The sequence below is a fragment of the Macadamia integrifolia genome, chromosome 11 (assembly GCF_013358625.1).
Source record: "Macadamia integrifolia cultivar HAES 741 chromosome 11, SCU_Mint_v3, whole genome shotgun sequence".
Classification (NCBI taxonomy): Eukaryota; Viridiplantae; Streptophyta; class Magnoliopsida; order Proteales; family Proteaceae; genus Macadamia; species Macadamia integrifolia.
The window spans coordinates 2,694,753-2,719,085 of NC_056567.1; the positions used below are offsets into that span (position 1 = coordinate 2,694,753).

Below are 24,333 nucleotides of genomic sequence, written 5' to 3' on the forward strand. Positions count from 1 at the left end.
GATTATGCACATGGCAAACCTGAGGTACAAGATTATTAAGAGGATAACAAAACTGAGGTTGGATTGGGCTTGGGCTTGGGCTTGGGCATGGGCATGGGCATGGGCATGCACAGTTGGTTGCAATGCATGTGGGCTAGTGCCCAATGCAGACTAATTTTTTTGGACTGTTTAGGGCTCTTTTCTACCATTTTGTTAGTTTGGATCAAATCGATCCAAAGTTTTGATCCAAACTCTTTGAAACATTTAACATTAAAACATATGGGAGAGGGTTCTCTAAAGGCAGTGTGTCCTCTATGTTAGTGTGGGGGTCAATGGGAATGCGTGTGAAAGCATTAACAAGAGTAAGATTTCCATCTTTCTTGAGGGGCAAGTTGATCATTTTGCCTCCATCTGTGTCTGGGCATAAGATCACAATGCCTCTCAGGTTTTTTTTCATCAAGAAAATTTTTTGATTTGTCAAAATCTGAGAAAAGAGGATCAAATTCTTCTCTAATTGAAAAAATTACATCATTCATTTGACACCATTAGATTTCTTGACCAAATCGCACTCAATATCAAGCGGATTTGAATGATTCCAGTCGTAAAACATTTCTTGGAGGATATACTACCTTATTGGGCATAAATAAGATCCCTCTCAAATCTAAGGAATGCAAAGAAGTTTGGAAGAGACTCAGTCAACAAGTCCAAGATGTACTCTAGGGCCTAACTTCTCAACCTTCAAGAGGGGAGGTGTGCTTGACCCTAGTCCACCAGTCTTGAGTTTAAATGGTACCCATTATTTAAATTTTTTTTTTCATTATTTAATAAGCTGTGCAAAGCATTACGAATCATAAATATTGGATTTAAAAAATGAGAAAGTTATGGTTATTTTAAGTTGGAGTACCTTATTTTCTTAACCCATGGGTAAAATAGTACTTTAATTTTTTATCAGATGACGTGTGCACCCCTAGTCTATCATTTGAAAAACTAATACTGAATATTTTATAATGAAATGAAATTAAGAAACCATTTTAGTTGAAAGATATTAGAAATCTAATTTGAAAGTGAGTCCCGTGCACGAGTTTAAAAATACAATATTTAACAAAGATTAATTGTTTTTTTGGTAGAACAAAGATTAATTTCAATATAAAGTTAAACATGACATGTTTACTTGGAATTTTCTTTTATTTTCCCTTACAATAATGTTGGGCAACTAATCCACAATCGATGGAAAGGAATCTTAGCGCACGTCATATAAACAGCATACGTGAAGTGATTAAAAATTCCCTAGGCTCATCAAGTATGATTAGTAGCTCCAATCCAATTTTCCCTTGTTCTTGTGGAGGGAAGCCATAAAGACTTTAGCAGTACATTTTAAATAGGGTACCAATAGAATGCATTAAGGCCTTTCATATCTTTTTTTCTATTTTTGATAATGAGGACTTCCGAACCTTCAGCCATAGAGTGCAAGGGTCTTAGCCGGTATGGTTTTGAGAAAAATATCTATAATTAATGTCAATACTATATTGGTTGGTACAATATTTTTGTCACATTTTGCCTATAATGTATACGTAGTCACTTGATATATATATCATACTATTATATAAAAGTATGTACTCATGTTTCGTGGCTAATCTTTTCTTTGACTTTTTTACCCCTCTTACTTATTTAAATACATCAAATTTTTCATTATCTTTTTAGTCAATTCTTTTTATTTTTTTGATATTGTTGGTACCCTTTATATATATTTTTTAATATTTATATTTTTCTAAATTTTAGTTTATTTATTCCTATCACATCCCTTTCCTTATCTCTCCCTCCTTTTTTCCCACTTTCCTTTTCTTCCTCCCCTCTCACACGTTCTCTTAAGTTGGTCTCTTTTTTTCTTAAAATCTATATCTTTTTTAAGAGAAAAGCAAAAAATATATATTTTGAAGAGTTTTCATAATACAAAAAAAAAATCTTACTAAAATTTCTCCCTCCCCTCTCTCACGTTCCTCTCTTTTAATCCATATCTTTCTAAAAAAAAAAATATTTATATATTTTCTAAATTTTAGTTTCTTTATTCCTATCACATCCCTTTCCTTATCTCTCCCTCCTTTTTTCCCACTTTCCTTTTCTTCCTCCCCTCTCACATGTTCTCTTAAGTTGGTCTCTTTTTTTCTTAAAATCTATATCTTTTTTAAGAGAAAAGCAAAAAATATATATTTTGAAGAGTTTTCATAATACAAAAAAAAATCTTTCTAAAATTTCTCCCTCCCCTCTCTCACCTTCCTCTCTTTTAATCCATATCTTTCTAAAAAAAAAAAATTATATTAATCAATATCTTTCTAAAAAAAAATATTATATATTGCTATCTCTCTCTCTCTCTCTCTCATCTTTTATTATATTCTTTCTTTATTAATTTACTTCTCTCTTCACAATCTTGCTATATTTTATCTCTTTCTATTTTTACTAAAAAAAAATCTATATATTTCTATATTCTCTCCTCTCAATTTCTAAAATTTCTCCCTCCCCTCTCTCACGTTCCTCTCTTTTAATCCATATCTTTCTAAAAAAAAAAATTATATTAATCCATATCTTTCTAAAAAAAAAAAAATTATATATTGCTCTCTCTCTCTCTCTCTCATCTTTTATTATATTCTTTCTTTATTAATTTACTTCTCTCTTCACTATCTTGCTATATTTTATCTCTTTCTATTTTTACTAAAACAAATCTATATATTTCTATATTCTCTCCTCTCAATTGCTTTTCTAATTTCGTTTAACTTCTTTATCAATAAAAAATATTTTAAAAAAAAATTAGTTTCCTTATAATCTCCAACTCTCATACGGTTAAACCCCCTTTCTACCAAAAGAATTCTCACGATTCTCTCTCTCTCTCTCTCTCTTCTTTTGAAACTCTTTTCCTTGGACTATTTTATCTTTCTTATTTATTTAAATACCTTAAATTCTTCATTATCATTTTTTTCATATACCTTATTGTTTCTATTATTTTTTGGTATCCTCCACTTTCTCTAAATCTTTAATGCATCCATTTTTTTCCAAAAATAAAAGATCTTGTAAATATTTTAAAATTTAATTACTATAACTAAATATACTGATAAATAAACGTTTAACCGACCAAACCTGATATCCCCTAACTCGCCTTCGTCGAGTGCATCTTCACGCAATTTCATCTTCCCTCTTCCCGTCGAGTGCATCTTCACGCAATTTCATCTTCCCTCTTCCGGTCAGCCAGCTAAAGAAGTGGAAGTTAAATCTTCGGAATGGCTTCGAGAGTTTCGAATCAAGTTTGTTTGGAGAGCAGTGGCAAAGGATAGAGCAGAAACCTTTGATTGTATTAGGAAGCAGGCCTCATCGGTAGCAATCGATCCTGATTTTTTTTTTACTTAGCATTGTTCTCTCCAGTGGGTTGCCGCCTCCAATCGATCCTGGTGGCCATTCCTTCATCATCGCCAAATTCAACATACAAAACCCTGGATATACAAAGGTAAAATCAAATCTGAATGTGTCCCCTTCTCTGTAATTGAATTTCTGGTTTTGATGCGTCTTTAATTGAAGCTCTTCGATTTTCATTTGTTTTTTGTTGAAGTATTCTATTGGTTTTGAAATTTCAGTACGATATGTTGGTTCCTTGTTTTGGGAATTCTGATTGTTGCTATACTGTTTCTAGGTTTTGAATCTTTTGGTGGAAGATCTTTGGATGGCTCTGTTATAATCCTCGAGAGCTTGTTTTTCAGTGAGATTCTTCTCTTGTAATGCTTAATGAGAAGTTGTATTTTTTTTTCTTTCATTTGAACCATCTCTGTGTTGAAGCCCTTTATCGTAAGCTTGTTTAGGACTGAAATTTGAAGATATGCATGGCTACTATTGAATGAATCCTAACTAAAAGTGTGTTCTTCTTTTTACCAGGTTTCTTCCATTTCTGTGCTCAGAAATTGAGCTTAGGATTATTATTTCTTTGTTGTAAAAAGTCAATTTTGGAAGAATTATTAACTTCCTGTTCTGAAGCCGGTTTCAAGATCGCTGTGCAGATATTTTGTTGTCCTCTCCATCTTCATACTTCGATTGCTTCGATTCGCCCTCGCGCGATCGATTCAAGGTACTCTCTTAATAAGAGAGAGAGAGAGAGAGAGAGAGAGAGAGAGAGAGAGAGAGAGATTTCAAATGTTGGCAATTGGGTCTTTTTAGAATTCCGGTGAGAAGAAATTTTTTTCGCAATCGATCCTGATTTTTTTTTTACTTAGCATTGTTCTCTCCAGTGGGTTGCCGCCTCCAATCGATCCTGGTGGCCATTCCTTCATCATCGCCAAATTCAACATACAAAACCCTGGATATACAAAGGTAAAATCAAATCTGAATGTGTCCCCTTCCCTGTAATTGAATTTCTGGTTTTGATTCGTCTTTAATTGAAGCTCTTCGATTTTCATTTGTTTTTTGTTGAAGTATTCTATTGGTTTTGAAATTTCAGTACGATATGTTGGTTCCTAAGTTGTTTTCTTTTACTCTATTTGAACTTTTTGGGTAAGACTGACTTGAGTTGTCTTGTGGATTGCTGAAAGCATTGTAATGTTTCCTAGACCACCTAAGTACCTTACTGTCTCATTGGTAGCCTGCCCAAGTTATAGATGGATTGGATAATTATACCCTTTGACTGTTGAAAAATGGTTTTTTTTCCATTAGATTTCATGTGATTATGCGTGGCTATACCAATCAAACCTCTACCCATCCAGTGAACCAGGCTTGCATTGATTTCCATGTCTAATGCTTTGAATCATGTTAAAATAAATTACTTATAGGCACCATTTGTCAAGTATTCCCATTTCAAAATTTCAAAAGCTGCCTCTCTAATTCCAAAAATTTCCCCTCCCATATTGAATTTACCTTTTTCCCCATTGTTTTGAAATTTTCTATTAATTTTTTCAACTCCTAGGAATTTTGTATAAGATAATTTGGTGTTTTGGTATTTTCTCCCCCCCCCCTCCTATGAAAAAATAAAATAAGAAATGATAGGAAGTTAGAACTGTGGGAGGTTTAGGTTTTTTTTTTTTATAGGTGGTCATGCTTTCTTCCTTTTCCTCTCCTCCATTTTGGCAAAGAAAATGTCTTTGCTCGTCATAGACGTTGTGAGGTGTGATATTTTTGGTCTCTCTCTCTCTCTCTCTCTCTCTCTCTCTCTAATGTTGACCTATGATTGGGGTTTTATTTCATCTTCAATATCTTACAATTATTAGAACTTATTTATATCCTGCTTTAATGTGCAATCTTGCTACCTAAATCTACTGTAAGCATCTCTCAAGTTGTATTTCTTTCTCTTTTGAGAGTCTTAACCTATTATTAAGAATGGTAAATTCATTGGGTTTAAGTTAAATGTTTTGTTGCACAAATTTTTTTTTTTTGGTATAACATTCTCACATTTTCTAATTTGTTTAATCTTTTTGTCCAGGTTGTTGATATATTTCCTGTTGTTTCTGTGAAGTTAGTATGGTATGGATTTCTCGATTACCTTTTTGTTTGAATTCCATATATAGGGTCTATAACCTTAAACATGTCCCCCATTCTGCATAGTGTTTACTTCCAATAGATTTACTTTTTAAAATCTAGGCTTGTTCAAATTGTAACTCAATTGCCTTTCCTTTATTAGATCACTATGCCACCAAAATATATAGCAACTGACACTCAACGTCAAAGATACAATGGAAATAAAAGGACCATTAGAGAAACCCTGCATACAAATAAAAGAAACAAAAATCAGGCATGGCTACTGAAAGCCCAACTTGCCGAATCAAGTTCTACATCTTCAAATTCTGAAAATTTTGAAAATCAACCATCTGGTTTGAAAGGTTAGTATTAGAATAATTATATTTTAAAAATTATTAAGATTAATTTGATTTTTCTTTATTTATTATTATTTTTTTTTGGGACACAGGAGTATTTGAACCACAAAATTCTACAGTACATGTACTTAAAAAAGTACCTCCATGTACCCATTGTGGAGCAAAGAAATTTGAATATGAACCACCTTCATTCTGTTGTTGTAATGGAAATGTTGTTTTGGCATCTACAACGGTTCCAGATGAATTATATACTTTATTTACTTCTCAAACATCTGAAGCCATTGAATTCCGTAGATATATACGTGCTTACAATAATATATTTTCCTTCACATCTCTTGGGGTTCATGTTGACAAAGATCTTGCAAATGGGAAAGATGGTATATATACCTTTAGAGCTCAAGGACAATTATATCATGATTTGCCTCCAATTTTGCCGGAAAAAGACAATCCATGCTATTTGCAATTATACTTTTATGATACTGATAATGAACTTCAGAATAGGATGAAAGTGTTACAAGATTCAAAACTCAAAGAGCCTATCGTGTCAAAACTAATGGATATTCTATCAATTAATCCATACGCAAGGTTCTTTAAAAGTTTGAAAGACGTTCATTTGTTGGAGAATAATGAGATTATAATCACAAGTGACGTACATCTTGATCAGAGAGTTTACAATTTACCATCAGTCGACCAAGTTGCAGCTATTTGGGTAGAAGGAAATAATCCCCATAGAACTGAAAATTGTGATATAGTAATAGAAGGACATTCAGGGAAGAAACATCGAGTGGTACATTATTATGGTTGTTATAATGCCTTACAATATCCTCTTTTATATCCAAATGGGGAAGTCGGCTGGCACAGGAGCATTAAACAAAAGAATGTAACAGGTAGAGTTTTGCATGATTTAACAAGCGAGGAGTCTATATTTAATAGAGAATGCGACTTTGAAGGTATGTTTAACTATTAGATTTATATTTTTTAATGTTTAAGGTTTAAATGTTAAAATAATTTATATATGTCAAATTATAGGATTTGATGAGAGTAACAAGAACAGGGTATCTCCCAGAGCATATTATTGTCATAAGCTTCAGATTCGAGATTGTCATCGTTCTATTCTTTTATATGCTGGTCGATTGCTACATCAATATGTTGTAGATATGTATATCAAAATTGAAGCAACGCGATTAGATTTTTTTTCGAGAAAAACAGTCAAATATCCGAGCAGAATTATATCAAGGAATAGTTGATAGTGTTTTAGCTGGAGAAACAAGAGGTGATCAAGTTGGGACAAAGTTTGTTTTACCTGCATCATTTATTGGAGGACCAAGAGATATGCGTCGAAGGTATCTTGATGCTATAGCTTTAGTACAAAAATATGGAAAACCTAATCTTTTCATCACTATGACATGCAATCCAGACTGGGTTGAGATACAAGAAGAATTAAAACAAGGCCAAGTTCCACAAGATAGACTAGATCTTACAGCTAGGATATTTCGAGCAAAGTTACATGATCTAAAAGATCAATTATTCAAGAAAGGGATCCTTGGTAAAGTGGCTGCACACGTACATGTTGTTGAATTTCAAAAAATGGGGCTTCCACATGCACACATACTGAAAATTATGCACAAGGACTTCAAGATAACAAATGCTGATGTTTTTGATAAATTTGTATGTGCAGAAATTCCAGATTTTAATGAAGATCCAGTTTTACATGAGAAAGTTGTGAAACATATGATGCACGGACCCTATGGAGATTTGAATAAACTAAATGCTTGTATGAGGAATGGAGTGTGTAAGAGTCGATATCCTCGTTCATTTATTGAAAATACCATGCAAGGTAAAGATTCTTACCCTATTTATAGACGAAGAAATACTGGAATACAAGTTAAGGTACGACGACATTATTTGGATAACAGATGGGTTGTTCCTTATAATTCATACATTTTGACAAGATATGATTGCCATATTAATGTTGAGATATGTTCTGGATTGAAGGCAATAAAGTACCTATACAAATATGCTTATAAAGGACATGATCGTGTGGCTGTTTCTATATCACATGGTAATGGAGAATATTTACTGGATGAAATCAAGCAATACAGAGATGCAAGATGGGTGTCAGTACTAGAAGCCATGTGGAGAATTTGGAATTCAATTTGAATGAAATGTTCCCATATGTTATCAATTTACAACTGCATCTACCCAATAGGCAAATGATATGGTACTGGGAGAAACAAGATTTGAAAAATATCCTTCATTCAGATAATACATATAAAACAATGCTGACTTAGTTTTTTCAAATGAACTGTGTAGATCCGAAAGCCAAAAAATTTCTATATAGAGAATTTTCATAGCATTATGTGTGGAACAGGCCAAAAAAATGCTGGACAGAAAGGAAGATAAAAGAATCAATAAGCCGTGTTAATTCAACCAAACCTTCAGAAGGAGAGAGATTCTATTTAAGATTGTTATTAAATCATGCAAGAGGGCCGGCATCCTTTCATAATCTAATGTCTATTGATGGAATTGAATGTTCATCTTTCAAAGAAGCTGCGCAGAAGAGAGGTCTTCTTAAAGGTGATAATGCCATCTCAGAATGTTTAGAAGATTCAGCTTTCTTCAACATGCCAATCATAGTTCGTAAACTTTTTGCAACGATACTTGTTTATTGTGAGCTTGGTGATGTTAGAAAGCTATGGAGTAATCATTATGAAGCATGATCTGAAGACATTAAGAAAACAAGTGCAGATTCTGAATATCATACATTAGAAACAATAAGAAGTGTGAATTCTTTCTTACAAAGCATGGGAAAAAGTATCAAAGATTATGATTTGCCCCAACTTAAAGAAAATTGCAATCAGTTAAATGGAAAACAACCAAGAGAAATAGTAGATGAATTTTCTATAAAAGTTCCTCCAAAAGATTATGATGCGGCAATTAAGTTGAATCCCGAGCAATACAATGCATACAATGAAATTCTAAACCAAGTGAATGATAACCAAAGTGGCATTTTTTTTATTGATGGGCCAGGAGGTACAGGAAAGACATATTTATATCGTGCATTACTTGCAACGATAAGATCAAAGAATCAAATTGCTCTTGCAACAACAACCTCAGGGGTAGCAGCTGCAATAATGCCAGGAGGTAGGACAACTCATTCAAGGTTTAAAATTCCAATCAATATCGATGATTCAAGTGTTTGAAATTTTTCAAAACAAAGTGCCACAGCTAAGTTAATAAGAAAAGCAAAACTTATCATATGGAATGAAGCGCCAATGGCAAAACGTCAAGCAATTGAAGCGCTTGATAGGATATTGCAGGATATAATAAGCAACTCAGAACCATTTGGAGGAAAGGTTGTCATATTTGGAGGAGATTTTAGGCAAGTACTTCCAGTGGTTCCTTGTGGTACGAGAACAAAAACTATGGATGCAAGTTTAGTAATGTCATATTTATGGCCAAAAATGAAGAAATTGCAATTGACAACCAATATGAGGGCAATCTGTGATTCTTCTTTCAGTGAATTTCTATTACGTGTTGGTAATGGGGAAGAGCCAACTGAATATGAAGATTTGATTCACATACCAAATGAAATGGTCATAAAATATGACAATGAAAAAAAATCTGAAGATGAGTTGATAAATGCAATATTTCCTGCATTACAACAGCATGCATATTCGGCAGAATACATTACACAACGAGCAATATTAGCTACAAAGAACGAAACAATAGACAAATTAAATGACAAACTTATTGATCTATTTCCAGGAGATAGTGTTACGTATTATAGCTTTGATTCAGCAACTGATGATGCAGAAACTCAATATCCAGAAGAATTCCTCAATTCATTGGCTCCGAAGGGACTTCCACCTCATAAATTAGTTTTGAAGAAGAATTGTCCAATAATGCTTTTAAGGAATTTGAATCCTTCACATGGAGAATGTAATGGAACCCGTATGGTTTGTCGTCAATTTAAAAAAAAATGTTATCCTAGCAGAGATTACAATAGGACAATTTACTGGTAACCTTGTTCCTCTTCCTAGAATCCCACTTTCTCTAGCAGAAAATGAAGGATATCCTTTCCATTTAAAAAGAGAACAATTCCCAATTCGGCTTAGCTTTGCAATGATAATAAATAAAGCACAAGGGTAAACAATACCACATGTTGGAGTATATCTACCCGAATCGGTTTTTTCACATGGACAATTGTACGTAGCATTATCAAGAGGTATGTCAATATCAACAACAAAGGTTTTAGTCAAAGACAACAACGAAGGAAAAAAAACCGGATCGTATACAAGAAATGTGGTCTACAAAGAAGTTCTATTACTAAGAAGGTATGATTTACAAACTAATATAAGCAAAAAAATATTAATTAAAATAAATATCTTGTTAGTAGGTAGTATCATTAATATTTATTTTTCTTTTTAGGATCTCTGATTTGACCACAAATATTGATGAAGAGTAATGTAGTGGAACCTCAACAAATCGAGACTTTGAGAAATTTTGAGGCTGTCAACCAGGAATCACAACATTCAGATCACTCATTGTTTCACGTAATCACGCTTGTCAGTTGTTGGCATTTTAGATTTTTTCTGATAAGATTGTTCTTCACTTTTATAGATTCTATTTAATACTTACCCTTTATGGTTTCAGAAGCGACGAATGAAGTTTTACACAGGCTTTGCAAATTCAAGTATGATAGTGGTACTATGGAAGAACTCAATGTTGATATGCCATGTGGTTGGAGGCTTGCTGGCCCAGTTCAGATGATGAGTTTGCTTTTTTTGTGGAAGATGATTTGGAGGTTTCACTTTATTATAAGTTCCTTGAAACTTTAATTGCTCACTATTATTATAATTCTTCAAACTTCAGTCCATTGATTTATGGTGCACCATTGCAAAGACCGAGGTTTGTTGCAAGCAAGTTTTCTGATCCAATTTGATCTGCAGCTCTGTTTTGATCTGTGAGTTTCAAGTATTGGAGCTCTTCAGTTATTTATTGAAATTTTCTTGATTGTATTGGGTGCAATATCTAATAATCAACGTAAGTAGACACAGTTTTACTGAATTAAGAAGTTTTACTTTGTTTTGAAGCTTTCTATTTTTGAGTTTTTCATTTCTCCATTTTGTTCATTACAGGCTCTGTATTACCTTTAACGTGTATGTGCTTCATGAATACTCATTTAATATTCTCTGAATTAACGTGTATGCGCTTCAATTTTTTTTCTTTACATAAAAAAATGAATAATACTAAAAATAAAAAAAACCCCAACCAAGGAGGAAAATTAGCAATTTAATCACTTTATATTTTAAAGGAAGTTATTGGCGAAGCTCTTGCTATTATTTTGGGAACAACACTCTTATATATCTTTCCCTTCTTCTTTCCTTTTATGTGGTTTTTGTCAGTAAGATTCCATTCTATCTCAATTATAAAAAAAAAAAAAAAAAAAATTCCCAAACGAACTAATAGTAAACTATAACTTACTACAAATAAGAACCATATATATATATATATAGATGTCTCTACCCTATATTACAATTAAACTGTTTCACAATCTTCATCACTCTTTCTTTTTGTTTATTTAGTTGAAGAAAAAAAGAAAAAGAAAAAAACAAGGTTCACAAACGAAGGGACTCAAGACAAGAGGTACAAACGATCCTGTAAGTTCTGTGATCACCTTGACTGTTTTACTTTGCTTAAACTCTTATCTATGTTTTAAGGTAAAATTTCTCTACCATGATGCATCTACCACTAAATTAGTTAGACCTCCCACCTTTTGAGATTCCTGGATTTCCTTGAATCATGGAAACAATTGGTCTATATCTTCTTCCTAAAAGATTTAAGTATGTTAATGCTGAGAACCCACAAGAAGGGGAGGATAAGTCAGCAACTTAACAGAAAATAGTTGGGAATATTATATTACTATTTGCAGGTCAGGGGCTAAGTGTCACTCTTTAATTGGCTACATCTTTCAAGTATCGGCTGCTAGCTTCTGGTAATCCAAATTTGTTTTGCTCACTTTATGATGACTACTCCCTTTTTCTCTTATTTGTTTTACTTTCCATCAATTCTCGTGTTTTCTTCTCTTAATTGGACAGTCGCTTAGTGGAAGAATGAGCCGATAACTGATTACGTACCTTAGAACTCACTATCAAGACCCATTAAATTGACTAGAAAATATGGACCTTCATTATTTCAGGAATTAAGGGGTACAGTTCTAAGGCACAGTAGCCATGTGGGCTTTTTATATGGGCCCCCAGATTGAAAGAGTTCAGTTCATGAATATTGTCTTGGACTAGCATTCAGTTTCTGTGAAATTAGGATGTAGCCAGATCATTATCTTTTTCTTTTCTTTTATTTTTAATTTTTGAATTTTTTATGTAAAAGTTGTGTAGAGATTATAAGTACAACACAAAGTAGTCATAACCTGCTACCACTCGGACCTCCACTTTCACCACATGAGGTGCTGAACCTGTATTACCACCACCTTCGAAACCAGTAATCACCGTCATATCATATTCTAACCACCTTCGAAACTAGTTTCTTTTATTAGTTAATCATAATAGAAAATAGTGAATTTTTATTAGTAATAAACAGTGAAATCACATTGAATAGGAACCAGGTCCCCTTTCCCAAACCTCACGTCTATCTGTCGAAGGTTGGGCCTTCGGCTGTGGACCTATGGTCTCAAGTTAGATTGGCTGCATATACACATGTGTATTTTGATGACAAATGTTAAAATGATGACACAGAATATACACAGAAGTAAGTATTCTACTCAATTTCGTTAATATATATCATATTTTCTTTAATAATATAGAAAACTAATAAATTTTACTCATTGATAGGTACTTCGGAAAATTCAAGATCAAAGACTCAACTGAAATAATAACCTTGACAATCTTTGAGGAACTTGAAACACTTATAGGATGTTCAACAATTGAATATGCAAGATCATCAGAAAAGGTATAAATATTGAATGTTAGTTTGATTTTTATAATTATATTAAAAAAATATTATATTAATATATAGTGATAATAACAAATTTGTTTTCATGTGTTGTAGTACAAACAAAAATTGGATTTGTGCCTATCAAAGAACTATTATTTCTACTTCAAAATGGATTCAAAAAATGAAGGAAGTCAAAAATCAAGAAGCATTGTTATAGATACTATGAAAGAACGAAATGCGGACAAAAGAAGAATCATAGATGTTGAGGAAGATGAAGACAAAAAAGGAAAAAAAATTAAAATAGAAAAAGATTAAGCAATACCATTTGATCTTTATCCCAAAACAATTATTATTTGTTGCAGCAAATATTCATGGGCTTCTTTAAATAATTTTAAATTTTAAACTTATGTTACAAATGTAGGAAATTTAGATACTCTATTTTAAATAATCTCTCTTTTATTTCTATAAATTTAAGTTATTGCATTCTCTCTTTATCTCTAAAAATTTAAGTGGACAATCTCTCTCTCTCTCTCTCTTTCTCTCTCTCTCTCTTTCTCTCTCTCTCTCTCACACACACACACACACATAACGTAAGAGAAACAAATGAAACTTTGATTTAAAATTACTCATTTTTGTTCTCACATGCATTTTCACGACTCTCTCTCTCTCTCTCTCTCTCTCTCTCTCTCTCTCTCCACATAAGAGAACAAATGAAACTTTCAATTAATATTACTGATTTTTGTTCCCACGTGCATTTGCACGTGTATTTCTTACTAGTATATATATATATATGTAACTTCTGTCATTAATAAAGAATATGAGAATATTAAACTCTTACATGGTATCAGATAAGCGATATCTGCTCCTCTGAGCTGAAAACCCTTTTCTTGATTCAAACTCTCCTTTCTTGATTCAAACCTTTGGTCATGGCGCTTCATCTCCATCTGCTACGAGCTCTGTCTACGACGGTCTTCTTGCTTCTCCTTCACTGATCTCTCTGAATGTGGCTTCGCATCTTCCGATCAAGCTGAACTCCACCAACTATTTACTTTGGAGAGCTTAGTTTCATCCATTGTTGCACGGCTACAACCTTCTTGGCTATGTGAATGGATCTTTTACTCGACCGGTGATTCTGAAAATTTTGACTACAAATGCTGATGTTGTTGCTGTGGCTACGGCCGTTGTTGATCTCTGGGACAGTCAAGACCAATTGATCTTGAGCTAGATCATCTCTTCGTTGTTTGAAAATACTGTGTCTCACATTGTGAGTGCCACTTCCTCCAATGAAGCTTGGCTGATTCTCTCCCCTATTTTTGCTCCATCTTCTCGAACACGAGTAATGTATCTCGAAGATCGGATCTCTCGTCTGCAAAAAGGTTCTGATTTTGTGGCCGACTATCTCTTGTCTCTTCGCTCCACAGAAGATACACTTGCAGCTATTGATCAGCCCATTGGTGATTATTGAAATTGTATATTGGCATTCACTTTAATGAGTGTACAATGGTGCTCTTATATAAAGATTACAGTTATTGAGTTATAGACAAACTCTATGATCACATGTGGGAGACTCAAACTCTAATATTAATGGGGTAGGACTCTGTTAACATATGTGAGTAATGGACAGAAAGTCTATTATCACATGTGAGAGTCCTATTCCAACTCTGCTGTCTCATGAGGTAGTCTCTAGAGTTTGTGCTCACTGAAAATGCCTACAATGTAGGAGAGGTTGTTGAGTGTGAGTATGACTCTAGAGGTTGAGTTCGAGTGGGACGCTAACTATCCTGATACACTCCCTCAAGGTGGGGATTTGAATGATCGAATCCGCAGCTTGTCCTGTAGAAAGGAGAACCATGTAGAGCTAAGAGCTTTGGTAAGGATATCGGCTATCTGGTCATGTGTTGAAATGAACTGCACTTGAAGTTCCTTGGAGGCGACTTTATCACGAACGAAGTGGAAGTCAATTTTAACATGCTTGGTATGAGCATGAAAGACCGGATTGACCGGAAGGTAAGTGGCCCCAATGTTGTCACACTAAAGAAAGGGTGCAACGGGAACAGGGATCCCTAATTCCTCAAAGAGAGAGCGAAGCCAAGTGAGTTTGGCGCAAGCATCAGCCACTGCTTTGTACTCAGACTCGGTGGAGGAGTGTGCAACTGTCTTCTGCTTCTTAGAGGCCCAGGAGATCAGATTAGGACCTATATAGATGGCATAGCCTCCTGTGGATTTGCGATCCGCACTGTCACCAACTCAGTCAGCATCGGAGAATGCTTGTAATTGGAGGAAACTAGATTTGGAGATGAACAACCTATGATCCTTAGTTCTTTGGAGATAGCATAGAATCCGCTTGACTAGTGTCCAATGGTCTTTAAAGGGGGCATGCATGAACTGGCAGGCACTGTTCACTGAATAAGCCACATCAGGCCTGGTGAGGGTGATGTATTGGAGAGCACTGACAATGGAGCGATACCTGGTGGGGTCCGAAAGAAAGACACCCCCTGTGGAAGATGCTGCAAAGGTGGTGGCCATGGAAGTAGTGACGGGCTTACAGTCAGTCATGCCAGCCCTCTGGAGGAGATCAGTGATGTACCGCTGTTGAGAGAGGAGGACACCATCAGACTGATATAGGGCTTCAATACCAAGGAAAAAGCTGAGACGACCAAGATCCTTAATAGAGAATTCTGAAGCAAGCTGATGAAGAAAAGTCTGAACATGAGTTGGTGGGTTCCTTGTAACCAAGATGTCATCGACGTAGACAAGGACATATGTGACAACAGAGCCCTTCATGTGGATAAATAATGATGTGTCGGTTTGGGATGACCGATAACCAGAGCGAGTAAGGAACTCAGTTAACCTGTGAAACCAAGCCTAGGAGCCTGTTTGAGCCCATAGAGGGACTTGTGGAGGCGACAGACATGATTAGGGCACAGAGCATCTTCAAAACCCTGGGGTTGAGCTATGTAGACTTCCTCAGATAGAATACCATGCAAAAATGTATTCTAAACATCAAGCTGACGAACAACCCATCCGTTAGATATGGCCAAGGAGAGGACCATTCGTATGGTAGTAGGTTTGATGACGGGGCTAAAGGTCTCATGATAGTCAAGACCAAGTTGTTGATGAAATCCTTTAGCAACTAAACAGGCCTTATAGCGCTCAAGGGACCCATCTGCCTTCTGTTTGATGTGGTACACCCACTTGTAGCCAACCAGATTCATAGTTTCCCTGTAAGGCACAAGAGACCAAGTACCATTACGTAATAAAGCATTAAATTCATCAGACATGGCAGAACACCAATGAGGAACCTTATGGGCCTGGGAGAAGCATATAGGTTCAGCTGGGTCAGGTGAGGTGATGGTAGAGAGGGTCAGGGGGTTAGTATAGAGATCGTGTAGGGTTCTGGTGCAACGGGGTGGGGTGGTAGAGGAGTCAGGGTTATGTTCGGTTAGGGTTAGGTAAGGTGAGAAAGGAGGGGATATGGGAGAGGGTGGTTCGGGTAGGGGCAGTTCTGGGGTGGCAGGGAGAGGGATGGGTGGGTTTGGGAGGGTAGGCGGAGGGCTAGGGTGAGGTTGAGGGGTAGGTATATTAGGTGCAATGCCCCACAGGTGAGGGGTAGTAGAAGGGGGTTGGGTTAAGGAGGATGGTGGTGCAGTGTGAAATGGGAAAGTAGATTCGTCAAATCTGACATGGCGAGATATGTAGATACGATGGGTGATGAGATCCATACAACGATAACTATGATGGGAAGGGCTATATCCTAAGAAAACACATGAGGCAGAACGGGGTTTAACCTTGTGATGATTGTAAAGATGGAGCCATATATAACTAAGGCATCCAAAGATTTTTAGAAAAGAGTAGTCCGGAGAATTTCCTGTAACTAAATGATGGGGGGATTTGTTACCTGTGACAGAGGAGGGCATGCGATTGATGAGAAAGACCGCGGTTTCAAAGGCATAATCCCAGTAAGCCTGGGGAACAGCTGCATGGGTTAGTACGGTAATCCCAGTTTCAGCAATGTGTCTGTTATGACGTTCAACTGTTCCCTGTTGCTCATGAGTATGAGGGCAAGATAACCTGTGTTGGATGCCCAACTTGGCAAAGTAAGATGGGAGAGTACGGAATTCTCCCCCCCAATCAGTTTGAATAGCCTTGATGGAGCGAGAGAACTGACGTTCCACAAAGGCCTGAAAAGTACGAAAGGCAGAGTAAACATCAGACTTCAACTTTAAAGTAGTAAACCAAATATATTTAGTATGGTCATCAACAAATATAACAAAATAATGATTCCCATTTGAAGAAACTATGGGGTGGGGGCCCCATACATCACTAAAAACCAAATCCAAAGGAGAGGAACTACGAGTACTAGTTTCACGTAGTGACAATCTACTAGCTTTGCCCATTTGGCAAGAAGAACATAAAGAAGGAGACTTCACGAGCTGATGACCAGGTAACATAAGATGACGGACACGTTCATGAGGGTGCCCTAAACGATGATGCCAGCGACTGAAAGATGAGGCAGAGGCCAGATTGGCATAAGGTGATGCTGGAACGGAATAGAGACCATGCTTACTGTGTCCAGTGAAGAGGGTTTGATTGGTCTTTAGATCCTTCACAGAGAAAAAGGAAGAGTAAAACTCAAAGTAAACATTATTATCACGGTAAAATTGCTGAACAGATAACAAAGAACAAGTGAGAGTGGGAACATGTAAAATAGTAGAAAGAGAAAAGGAACGAGAGGGAGAAGAGATGGAAGCAGGCCTATGTGAGATATAGGAAGGCCCTTACCATTACCAACCACAAGTTGGTTATTACCTGTGTATGGTTCATAGGAGGAGAATTGGGTTAAGTCAGGGGTGGAATGGTGGGTGGCTCCAGTATCAGGGATCCAAGAGGTGGTGAAGGATTGTGGAGGTGTAGGGTGATGGGGTGGAGGTGCGATGGTAGGGGGTTGAAGTGTATGGAAGGGTGTAGTATGGTAGGCGTTGGGTTGAGGTGGTGGCCGATTGTAGGGATGGGGAGGGGTAGGTAGAATGGTGGCTCTGATAGGTCCCTGTGGGCGGTAATAGCAAGTGTATGTCTGATGATTAGTGCGTCCACAGATTATGCATGGATTGTGAGCGAATGCATTAGAGCGACCAAATCCACTAGCACGATCACAACCATGGCCTTGGGAGGAGCTTGTACCACGACCACCAGTGAAAGGAGGACCACGACCTTGGTGAGTGACATGGGCTGATGCATCGATGGCAGGATCAACAATGGGAAGGCGTGAATGGAGAAGGTTCTCGTGACTCATAAGGAGACCATGTATGTCGGTGTAGGAGATGGGCTCCTTTTGTGCCATCATAATGGAGGCAAGGGTTTGATAATCAGTGTGTAGGGCTCGAAAGATGTGGATGTTAAAGTCTTCTAATGGGAGGGGCTTCCCTGCAGTTGCTAGCTCATCGGAAAGATGCTTGGCTCGATGGAGAAACTGAGTAATGGTCTCATCTGGTTTGTGAACCAGATTTTGAAGGGAGACGTTGAGAGACAGAATCCTGGTTATAGATGGAGAACTGAATGCAGCATGGAGTGCATCCCAGATCTCTTTGCTAGTGGTCTGTCCAACTGCTAATGAAAAGGCTTCTTCAGAGAGAGAGGCGATGAGAAGGCTCATAATAAAAGCATCTTGTTCACGCCATACCTTGGCTTTGATCGGGTCTTGAGGGCAATGATTGTCACCGGTGATATAGTCGAAGAGGCGTTGGCCAGTGAGATAGGGTACGACCTGTGTGCGCCAATAAACATAGTTCTTAGATGTGAGCTTTAGAGATATCATATGATGAGCACCAGATAGGGATGTGGGAGGTGGGGATGGTTTGGCCATGGTAGAAGAGGAAGGAGTGTGTTATTGGAGATAGTGGGGTGTGGGTTAAACTATAGGTGAGAGAGGGACGTTGGGCTCTTTCTTCTTCTTTTTTTTTTGCAAAGAAGTTGTAAAGAAGAGGGGGCGTAGGCTATTGGAGAGGGAAAAACGTGGGGAGGAGGAGGGTGCTCGGTGGAGCTTTAGGCGGCTTTGATACCATGTTGAAATTGTATATTGGCAATCACTTTAATGAGTATACAATGGTGCTCTTATATAAAGATTACAGTTATTGAGTTATAGACAAACTCTATGATCACATGTGGGAGACTCAAACTCTAATATTAATGGGGTAGGACTCTGTTAACATATGTGAGTAATGGACAGAAAGTCTATTATCACATGTGAGAGTCCTATTCCAACTTTGCTGTCTCATGAGGTAGTCTTGGACTGCAAGTACTCTCTAGAGTTTGTGCTCACTAAAAATGCCTACATTGTAGGAGAGGTTGTTGAGTGTGAGTATGACTCTAGAGGTTGAGTTTGAGTGGGACGCTAACTGTCCTGATATAATGCAACCCCATTTTCTAAATTACAGAGTCAGGGCAACCAAAAATGCTGTCTTCGATTGTCTAAAGGTAATTCCCCTTATAACTCTATCGTAGAGTATGAAAAGGCTTTCCACATTAAGTATAGCCCAGATCATCAAGCTATGGATGAGAGACATTGAAAAGCCATAGAAAATCTAGAACGTGTTGAGCGTCATGAGTTCATGGCGTGGACAGAGAACGCGAGTAAGTCACTCCGTGGCTATCCCATAAAGTATGACCGTATCCCATTAAGTAAATGGTTTGTCGCTACTCCGACCAGGCTAGCTTCCATGGCGTTTAAGTGGTCTCGATCAAAGGTGCTTATATCCAACTCCCCTTCCAATAAATCTGCAAAAGACACCACTCTGCCCTTACATCACCATGCTGGCACTTGTGTGGTTTCTGGTGTTCTTAAAGGTAAAAGCCAAGTTTTCAATCAACCCCCTTCTCTCGCTCTACTTGTAGTTCCATCTCCTTCGATCTTTGAGGGAGTAAGTTCCGCTGACCAGTCTTTTTTGCCTTTTGTCCCTAAACTTTCCATTTCTTTCTTTTTTTGTAGACCTCTATATCTCTCCCAGATTTTGGTGGCATGCTTTCTCGTCTGAACCTTCTCAGGTCCTCCCGAACTCGGCCTTCTAAGATGGCCCTAGGTGCATCTTCTCAGGCCGTGTCGATTATCGATTGTTCAAAAACCCTATACGAGACCTTAGTCAATATGTCTGTGAGGAAGTTTTGGAGGAGTGGTTGGACTGCTGATCTGAAGCAGGTCGCGAATGAGATTTTGGTTGATCCTACTCTCTCGGCAAAGCAACATGTTTGTGGAGATCTTCTCAAGGATTTGAGCAGGCTGATCGGGAGCTCTGTTCTTGAGGCAATTGATTTGGAGAACTCAACGATCTCTTGATATTCACAAAGCCTCTTCTGAGAAGGTGGATGCTGCTGAACTCAAATTAGAGCGTTTGATGGAGGCTGCAACAACTTCTTAGGCCAAAATTAAGCACCTGGACGAAGAGATCAACAAACTCCAAAGGGAAAGAGAGGAAGAGGGACAGTTGATAGAGTCCAATGCTCAGGAATTTAAGGAACTCTTTGAGGAAGTTGCCTTGCTGGCTGAAGGTCTACAAGCCTCTGAGCCATGTGGTGAAACCTGGGAGAGGTATCTAATTGAAGTCACCCATCAGTTATCCCAGCTAGATTACAAACTACAGGTTGGTTGGTCCCAGTTAGTTGATGCTTCAACTTTGAGGCCCGCGAGCCAGAAAAATCTAAGGGGAATGCATCTTAGCATATTTGGATGATTTTTTTTTTATGAACATTTATGGTCATTCTTTTCAAGTAATGCAGTAATCACCCTTTTGCTTTTATGTTCGTCCTTCTTTTGATAGCTAAGTATTGGAATGATAAAGTCGATTATAGGCTGGGGCCTCGTTCTCTACTGAGTCGGTTCCGCATGACCGGGGAATACCTTTTCAAGTATTTCTCATTGATCGGTTTCAATTGGATCTGCCTGTTGAGGTCCTGCAACCTATATGGGTATATCTCGAATGGTCCTTCCCACATAGGAGACCATTTACCAAATAAGCTAGTCTTAGCCCCAATTGGCAAGATAGCTTTCCACACCAGTGGACCCTCTCTGAATTCTTGAGGCTTAACTCGCTTGTCATATGCCTTGGTCACCATCATATTTTGAGCTTGCATGTAGTTCAAGGCCTTGACACATAATTCAGTCAACATAGCTTCGCTGTATTTGAATGGAGTCAAGCTATGCTGTTGAGCAACTCGTAATGATTTCATAGTAACCTCCATTGGTAAAACCGCATCATGACCGAATGTTAAAGAGAAAGGTGTAGTCCCTGTACCAGACCATTTAGTAGTTCGTTAAGCCTAGAGGACTTCAGATAGCAACTCGGTCCCTCGTAGAAGGATTGTCAGCAATGACCTTAGCTAAATTTGATTTTAGAACCTTATTACTTGCCTTGGCCTAATCATTGCCTCGGGTGTAGTATGAAGTAGAATGAATGATGGTGATTCTATGTTCCATGGCAAACTCCAGTATTAAATCTCCTATGAACATGCTCCCATTATCACAGGTTATGGTCTCGGGAATGCCAAACTTCTGAATAATCTGCTTCAAGAACTTCATCACATCCACATGACTCACTACTTTAATTGGAATGGCTTCCACCCACTTGATAAAGTAGTCCGTTGCGACCAGTATGAAGCTATGTCCTTGGCTGGAAGGAGGATAATATTTCCAATGATTTCCATAGCCCATCCTCTGAAAGGCCATAGTCTGATAATAGGGTGCAAATCAGCCTCTGGAGCTCATTGAATCGGCCCATGCCTTTGACATGCTTGACACCCTTTTGCATATTTCAGGTAATCATCCATAATAGTTGGCCAATGATAGCCATATCATCTGATCGACCATCGTATATTTGGACCAGCCTAATGTGCTCCACAAATCCTTTATGGATTTCAACTATGATTTGTAGGGATTCATTTACTTCCACACACTATAGCAACAGACCATCTTCAACCTTCCTGTATAGCTGACACCCTAAGGCTATGTATCCTAGGGCTTGGTACTTGGTCTTTTGGTCAATCCTGTTGTTAGCATTTTGCAGAAACTGAAGCAATGTTGTCCTCCAATCAGGCTTCAACTCTTCTAAGCTATTCACCTCGACCATTATGGAGAGTTATCAGTTGTTCACATTCGCCTTCTCCTAGCCTTGCGCCTGAAGCGGCCTGAGCTAGACTGTTAGCCATTGAGTTTTCTTTCCTTAGCATGTACCTAAGGGATGCATCGTGAAATCTTTTGATTAGACTCTGGGCCTTTTTCAAATATCTGATCAATGACTCACTCTCACATCGGTACTCCTAGGCTATCTGCTTGATCACCAGTTAGGAGTCTCCAATTACCTCAACTACTGGTAAATCCATTCCTAGAAGGGTCTCTAGACCGATCAACAGGGCCTCATAGTCAGCTTGGTTATTGGAACAAGTAAAATATAGCTGAAATGCCAGATGTGTCTCCACACCATGTGGGGATATGACCACCACCCCTGCTCCAGCTAACCATTCTGTCCTTGATTCGTCAAAGAACATCTTCCAAGAGGACAAGTTGATCACATTCTCTTGTGATATTTCTAACGGTGGGTGATCAACTAGAAAGTTTGCCAATGCCTGCCCCTTTACAACATTCTATGGCTCGTACTGTAAGGAAAACTAGATTAGGGCCATAGCCCACTTGTCAATTCTCCCATGCACTAAAGGTTTATTAAGCATATTCTTAATGACATCTATCTGTCATAACACATCTACAGTCATTGGGATCAAATAGTATCGTAATTTGCTGCATGCGAAATATAGTGACAAACATAGCTTTTCAATGGTCATATACCTTATTTCGGTATCATTGAGAGTCTAGCTCAAAGAATACATGGCCTGCTCGTGACCATGCTCATTGTCCTGTGCCAGCAAACCAGCTATGGATTTTGACACAACAAATATAAATAATTTTAGTAGAATCCCATCTCGTGGGGGCATTAGTACAGGGGGATTGGTCAAGTATCTCCTGACCTCCTCAAATGCGGCCGGCTGGTCTTTTTCCCATTTAAGTTTTTGGTCATTTCTAAGTTTCAACAAAGGGGAAAAAACTCTCACTCTCCCTGCTGAGTTTGAGATGAATCGTCTAAGGAAATTGACTTGACCAAGGAATTTTTTTAACTCCTTTTTGTTGCGAGGAGGTCTAGCCTCCTTTATGGCCTGTGTCTTATTCCTATCCACTTCTATCCCTTTCTTGTGCACCAGGAAGCCTAGGAAGTTACCTGCAGACACTACAAAGGCGCATTTTAGGGGATTCAATTTTAGATCATTAGTTTTCATTCGGTCAAATGTCTTGGCCAGGTGGTCGAGATGTTCGTCCTCATTTTGGAATTTAACCACCACATCATCTACGTATACTTTAAGGAAATGACCAATCATGTTATAGAATATGACGTTCATGGCCATTTGATAAGTGGCTCCTGCTTTCTTCAGACTAAATGGCATTACTACCCACTAATAGGTTCCCAATGCCCATGGGCATTGGAATTCCATTTTAAGCAAGTCGTCCTCAGCTAAAATATCTGGTTGTAACCTGCATGCCCATCCATGAATGATAGGATTCGGTGCTTGGAGGCTAAATCTACCAACATGTCTACCACGGGCATATGGTATTCATCTTTAAGTGTGGCCTTGTTTAAATCTCTAAAGTCAATGCACACCCTAAGTTTACCATTTTTCTTGATGACCGAGACTACGTTTGACAATCACTCCACATATCTGGCAGTTCTTATGAAACCGGCTTTGAGCAATCTCTCAATTTCGTGTTTTATTTTCAGGACGACTTCTGTAGCCATCCTCCTGGGGGTTGTTTAAATGGCTTATATCTATTCTTGATGGATAACCGATGTTCTACAAGCTTACAGTCTAACCCTAGCATTTCAGAATAGTCCCAAGCTAAATAACTTCCATTAGCCATGAGGAGGTTTACAAGTTTTTCTTTGAAATCTGGCTGTAATAGCCTGCTCACAAAGATAGGCTTCTTATCTTCTTTTGAGCCTAGATTTACATCCTGCAAAGGATTTTCCAACTCGGCTAAAGTCTCTTCCATCTTTGGTGGGGCTGGCGGTAGGTATTTTACCGCGATGCTTAAGCTATACTCTTTTTTACTAGCCATGACCGTTGGCGCATCTGCCAACCGGTGTTCAATTTGGGCCGTTGCCAGCCTCCTGAGTTTATTCTCAATGGTTTCTTGCTCCATTTCAGGTTGCATCTAGTATTGGTTTCAGTCTCTCAGTGGTGGCCTTTCAGTAATGCTGGCCGTGCTCCAAATTGACTGACTGTCATGATGGTCGGTCTACGTTCTTCATTAGGTTCTAAGAACTTGATCAGGAAGACATCCTCGTGGTACAACGTCGCATTAGACAAGCTGGCATTAACTAGGAAGGGTGGTTGTCTACCATGACTACTTCCACTTAACCCCTTCATTCCAGAACATGAGGAACTAGTGTAGTGAGGAAGGTATACAACTGTTAGCGTGGATCCAGTCATGCCCCAATAGCGCATTGTAGTTTGCCATGGCATCCAT

General features: G+C 37.8%; 4 protein-coding genes across 9 annotated transcripts; 3 read left to right on the forward strand and 1 right to left on the reverse strand.

Moving 5' to 3' along the window:
• Positions 1-3,104: 3,104 nt before the first annotated feature.
• LOC122094257 lies at positions 3,105-7,022 on the forward strand. Of its 6 annotated transcripts, none has more exons than XM_042665000.1 (6): positions 3,105-3,472; positions 3,656-3,721; positions 3,895-4,084; positions 4,230-4,326; positions 5,429-5,825; positions 5,912-7,022. In XM_042665000.1, exons 5-6 carry the CDS (start codon positions 5,633-5,635, stop codon positions 6,784-6,786), a joined length of 1,068 nt encoding a protein of 355 aa, XP_042520934.1. In that variant the 5' UTR covers positions 3,105-3,472; positions 3,656-3,721; positions 3,895-4,084; positions 4,230-4,326; positions 5,429-5,632; the 3' UTR covers positions 6,787-7,022. The 6 variants fall into 6 exon arrangements, with proteins under 6 accessions (XP_042520934.1, XP_042520937.1, XP_042520938.1 ...); XM_042665003.1 differs by having other exon boundaries at positions 4,017-4,084; XM_042665004.1 differs by having other exon boundaries at positions 4,017-4,084; positions 4,245-4,326.
• Positions 7,023-7,028: 6 nt separating this feature from the next.
• LOC122093903 lies at positions 7,029-7,979 on the forward strand. Its single transcript, XM_042664452.1, has one exon. It carries the CDS (start codon positions 7,152-7,154, stop codon positions 7,977-7,979), a length of 828 nt encoding a protein of 275 aa, XP_042520386.1. The 5' UTR covers positions 7,029-7,151.
• A 1,115-nt stretch (positions 7,980-9,094) lies between these two features.
• LOC122093904 (ATP-dependent DNA helicase pif1-like) lies at positions 9,095-10,978 on the forward strand. Its single transcript, XM_042664453.1, has 4 exons — positions 9,095-9,778; positions 10,283-10,375; positions 10,476-10,526; positions 10,961-10,978. Exons 1-4 carry the CDS (start codon positions 9,095-9,097, stop codon positions 10,976-10,978), a joined length of 846 nt encoding a protein of 281 aa, XP_042520387.1.
• Positions 10,979-20,268: 9,290 nt separating this feature from the next.
• Positions 20,269-21,489, reverse strand: LOC122093905. Its single transcript, XM_042664454.1, has 3 exons — positions 21,192-21,489; positions 20,665-21,052; positions 20,269-20,359 (listed from the first exon to the last, which is right to left on the reverse strand). Exons 1-3 carry the CDS (start codon positions 21,487-21,489, stop codon positions 20,269-20,271), a joined length of 777 nt encoding a protein of 258 aa, XP_042520388.1.
• Between the last annotated feature and the right edge of the window lie 2,844 nt (positions 21,490-24,333).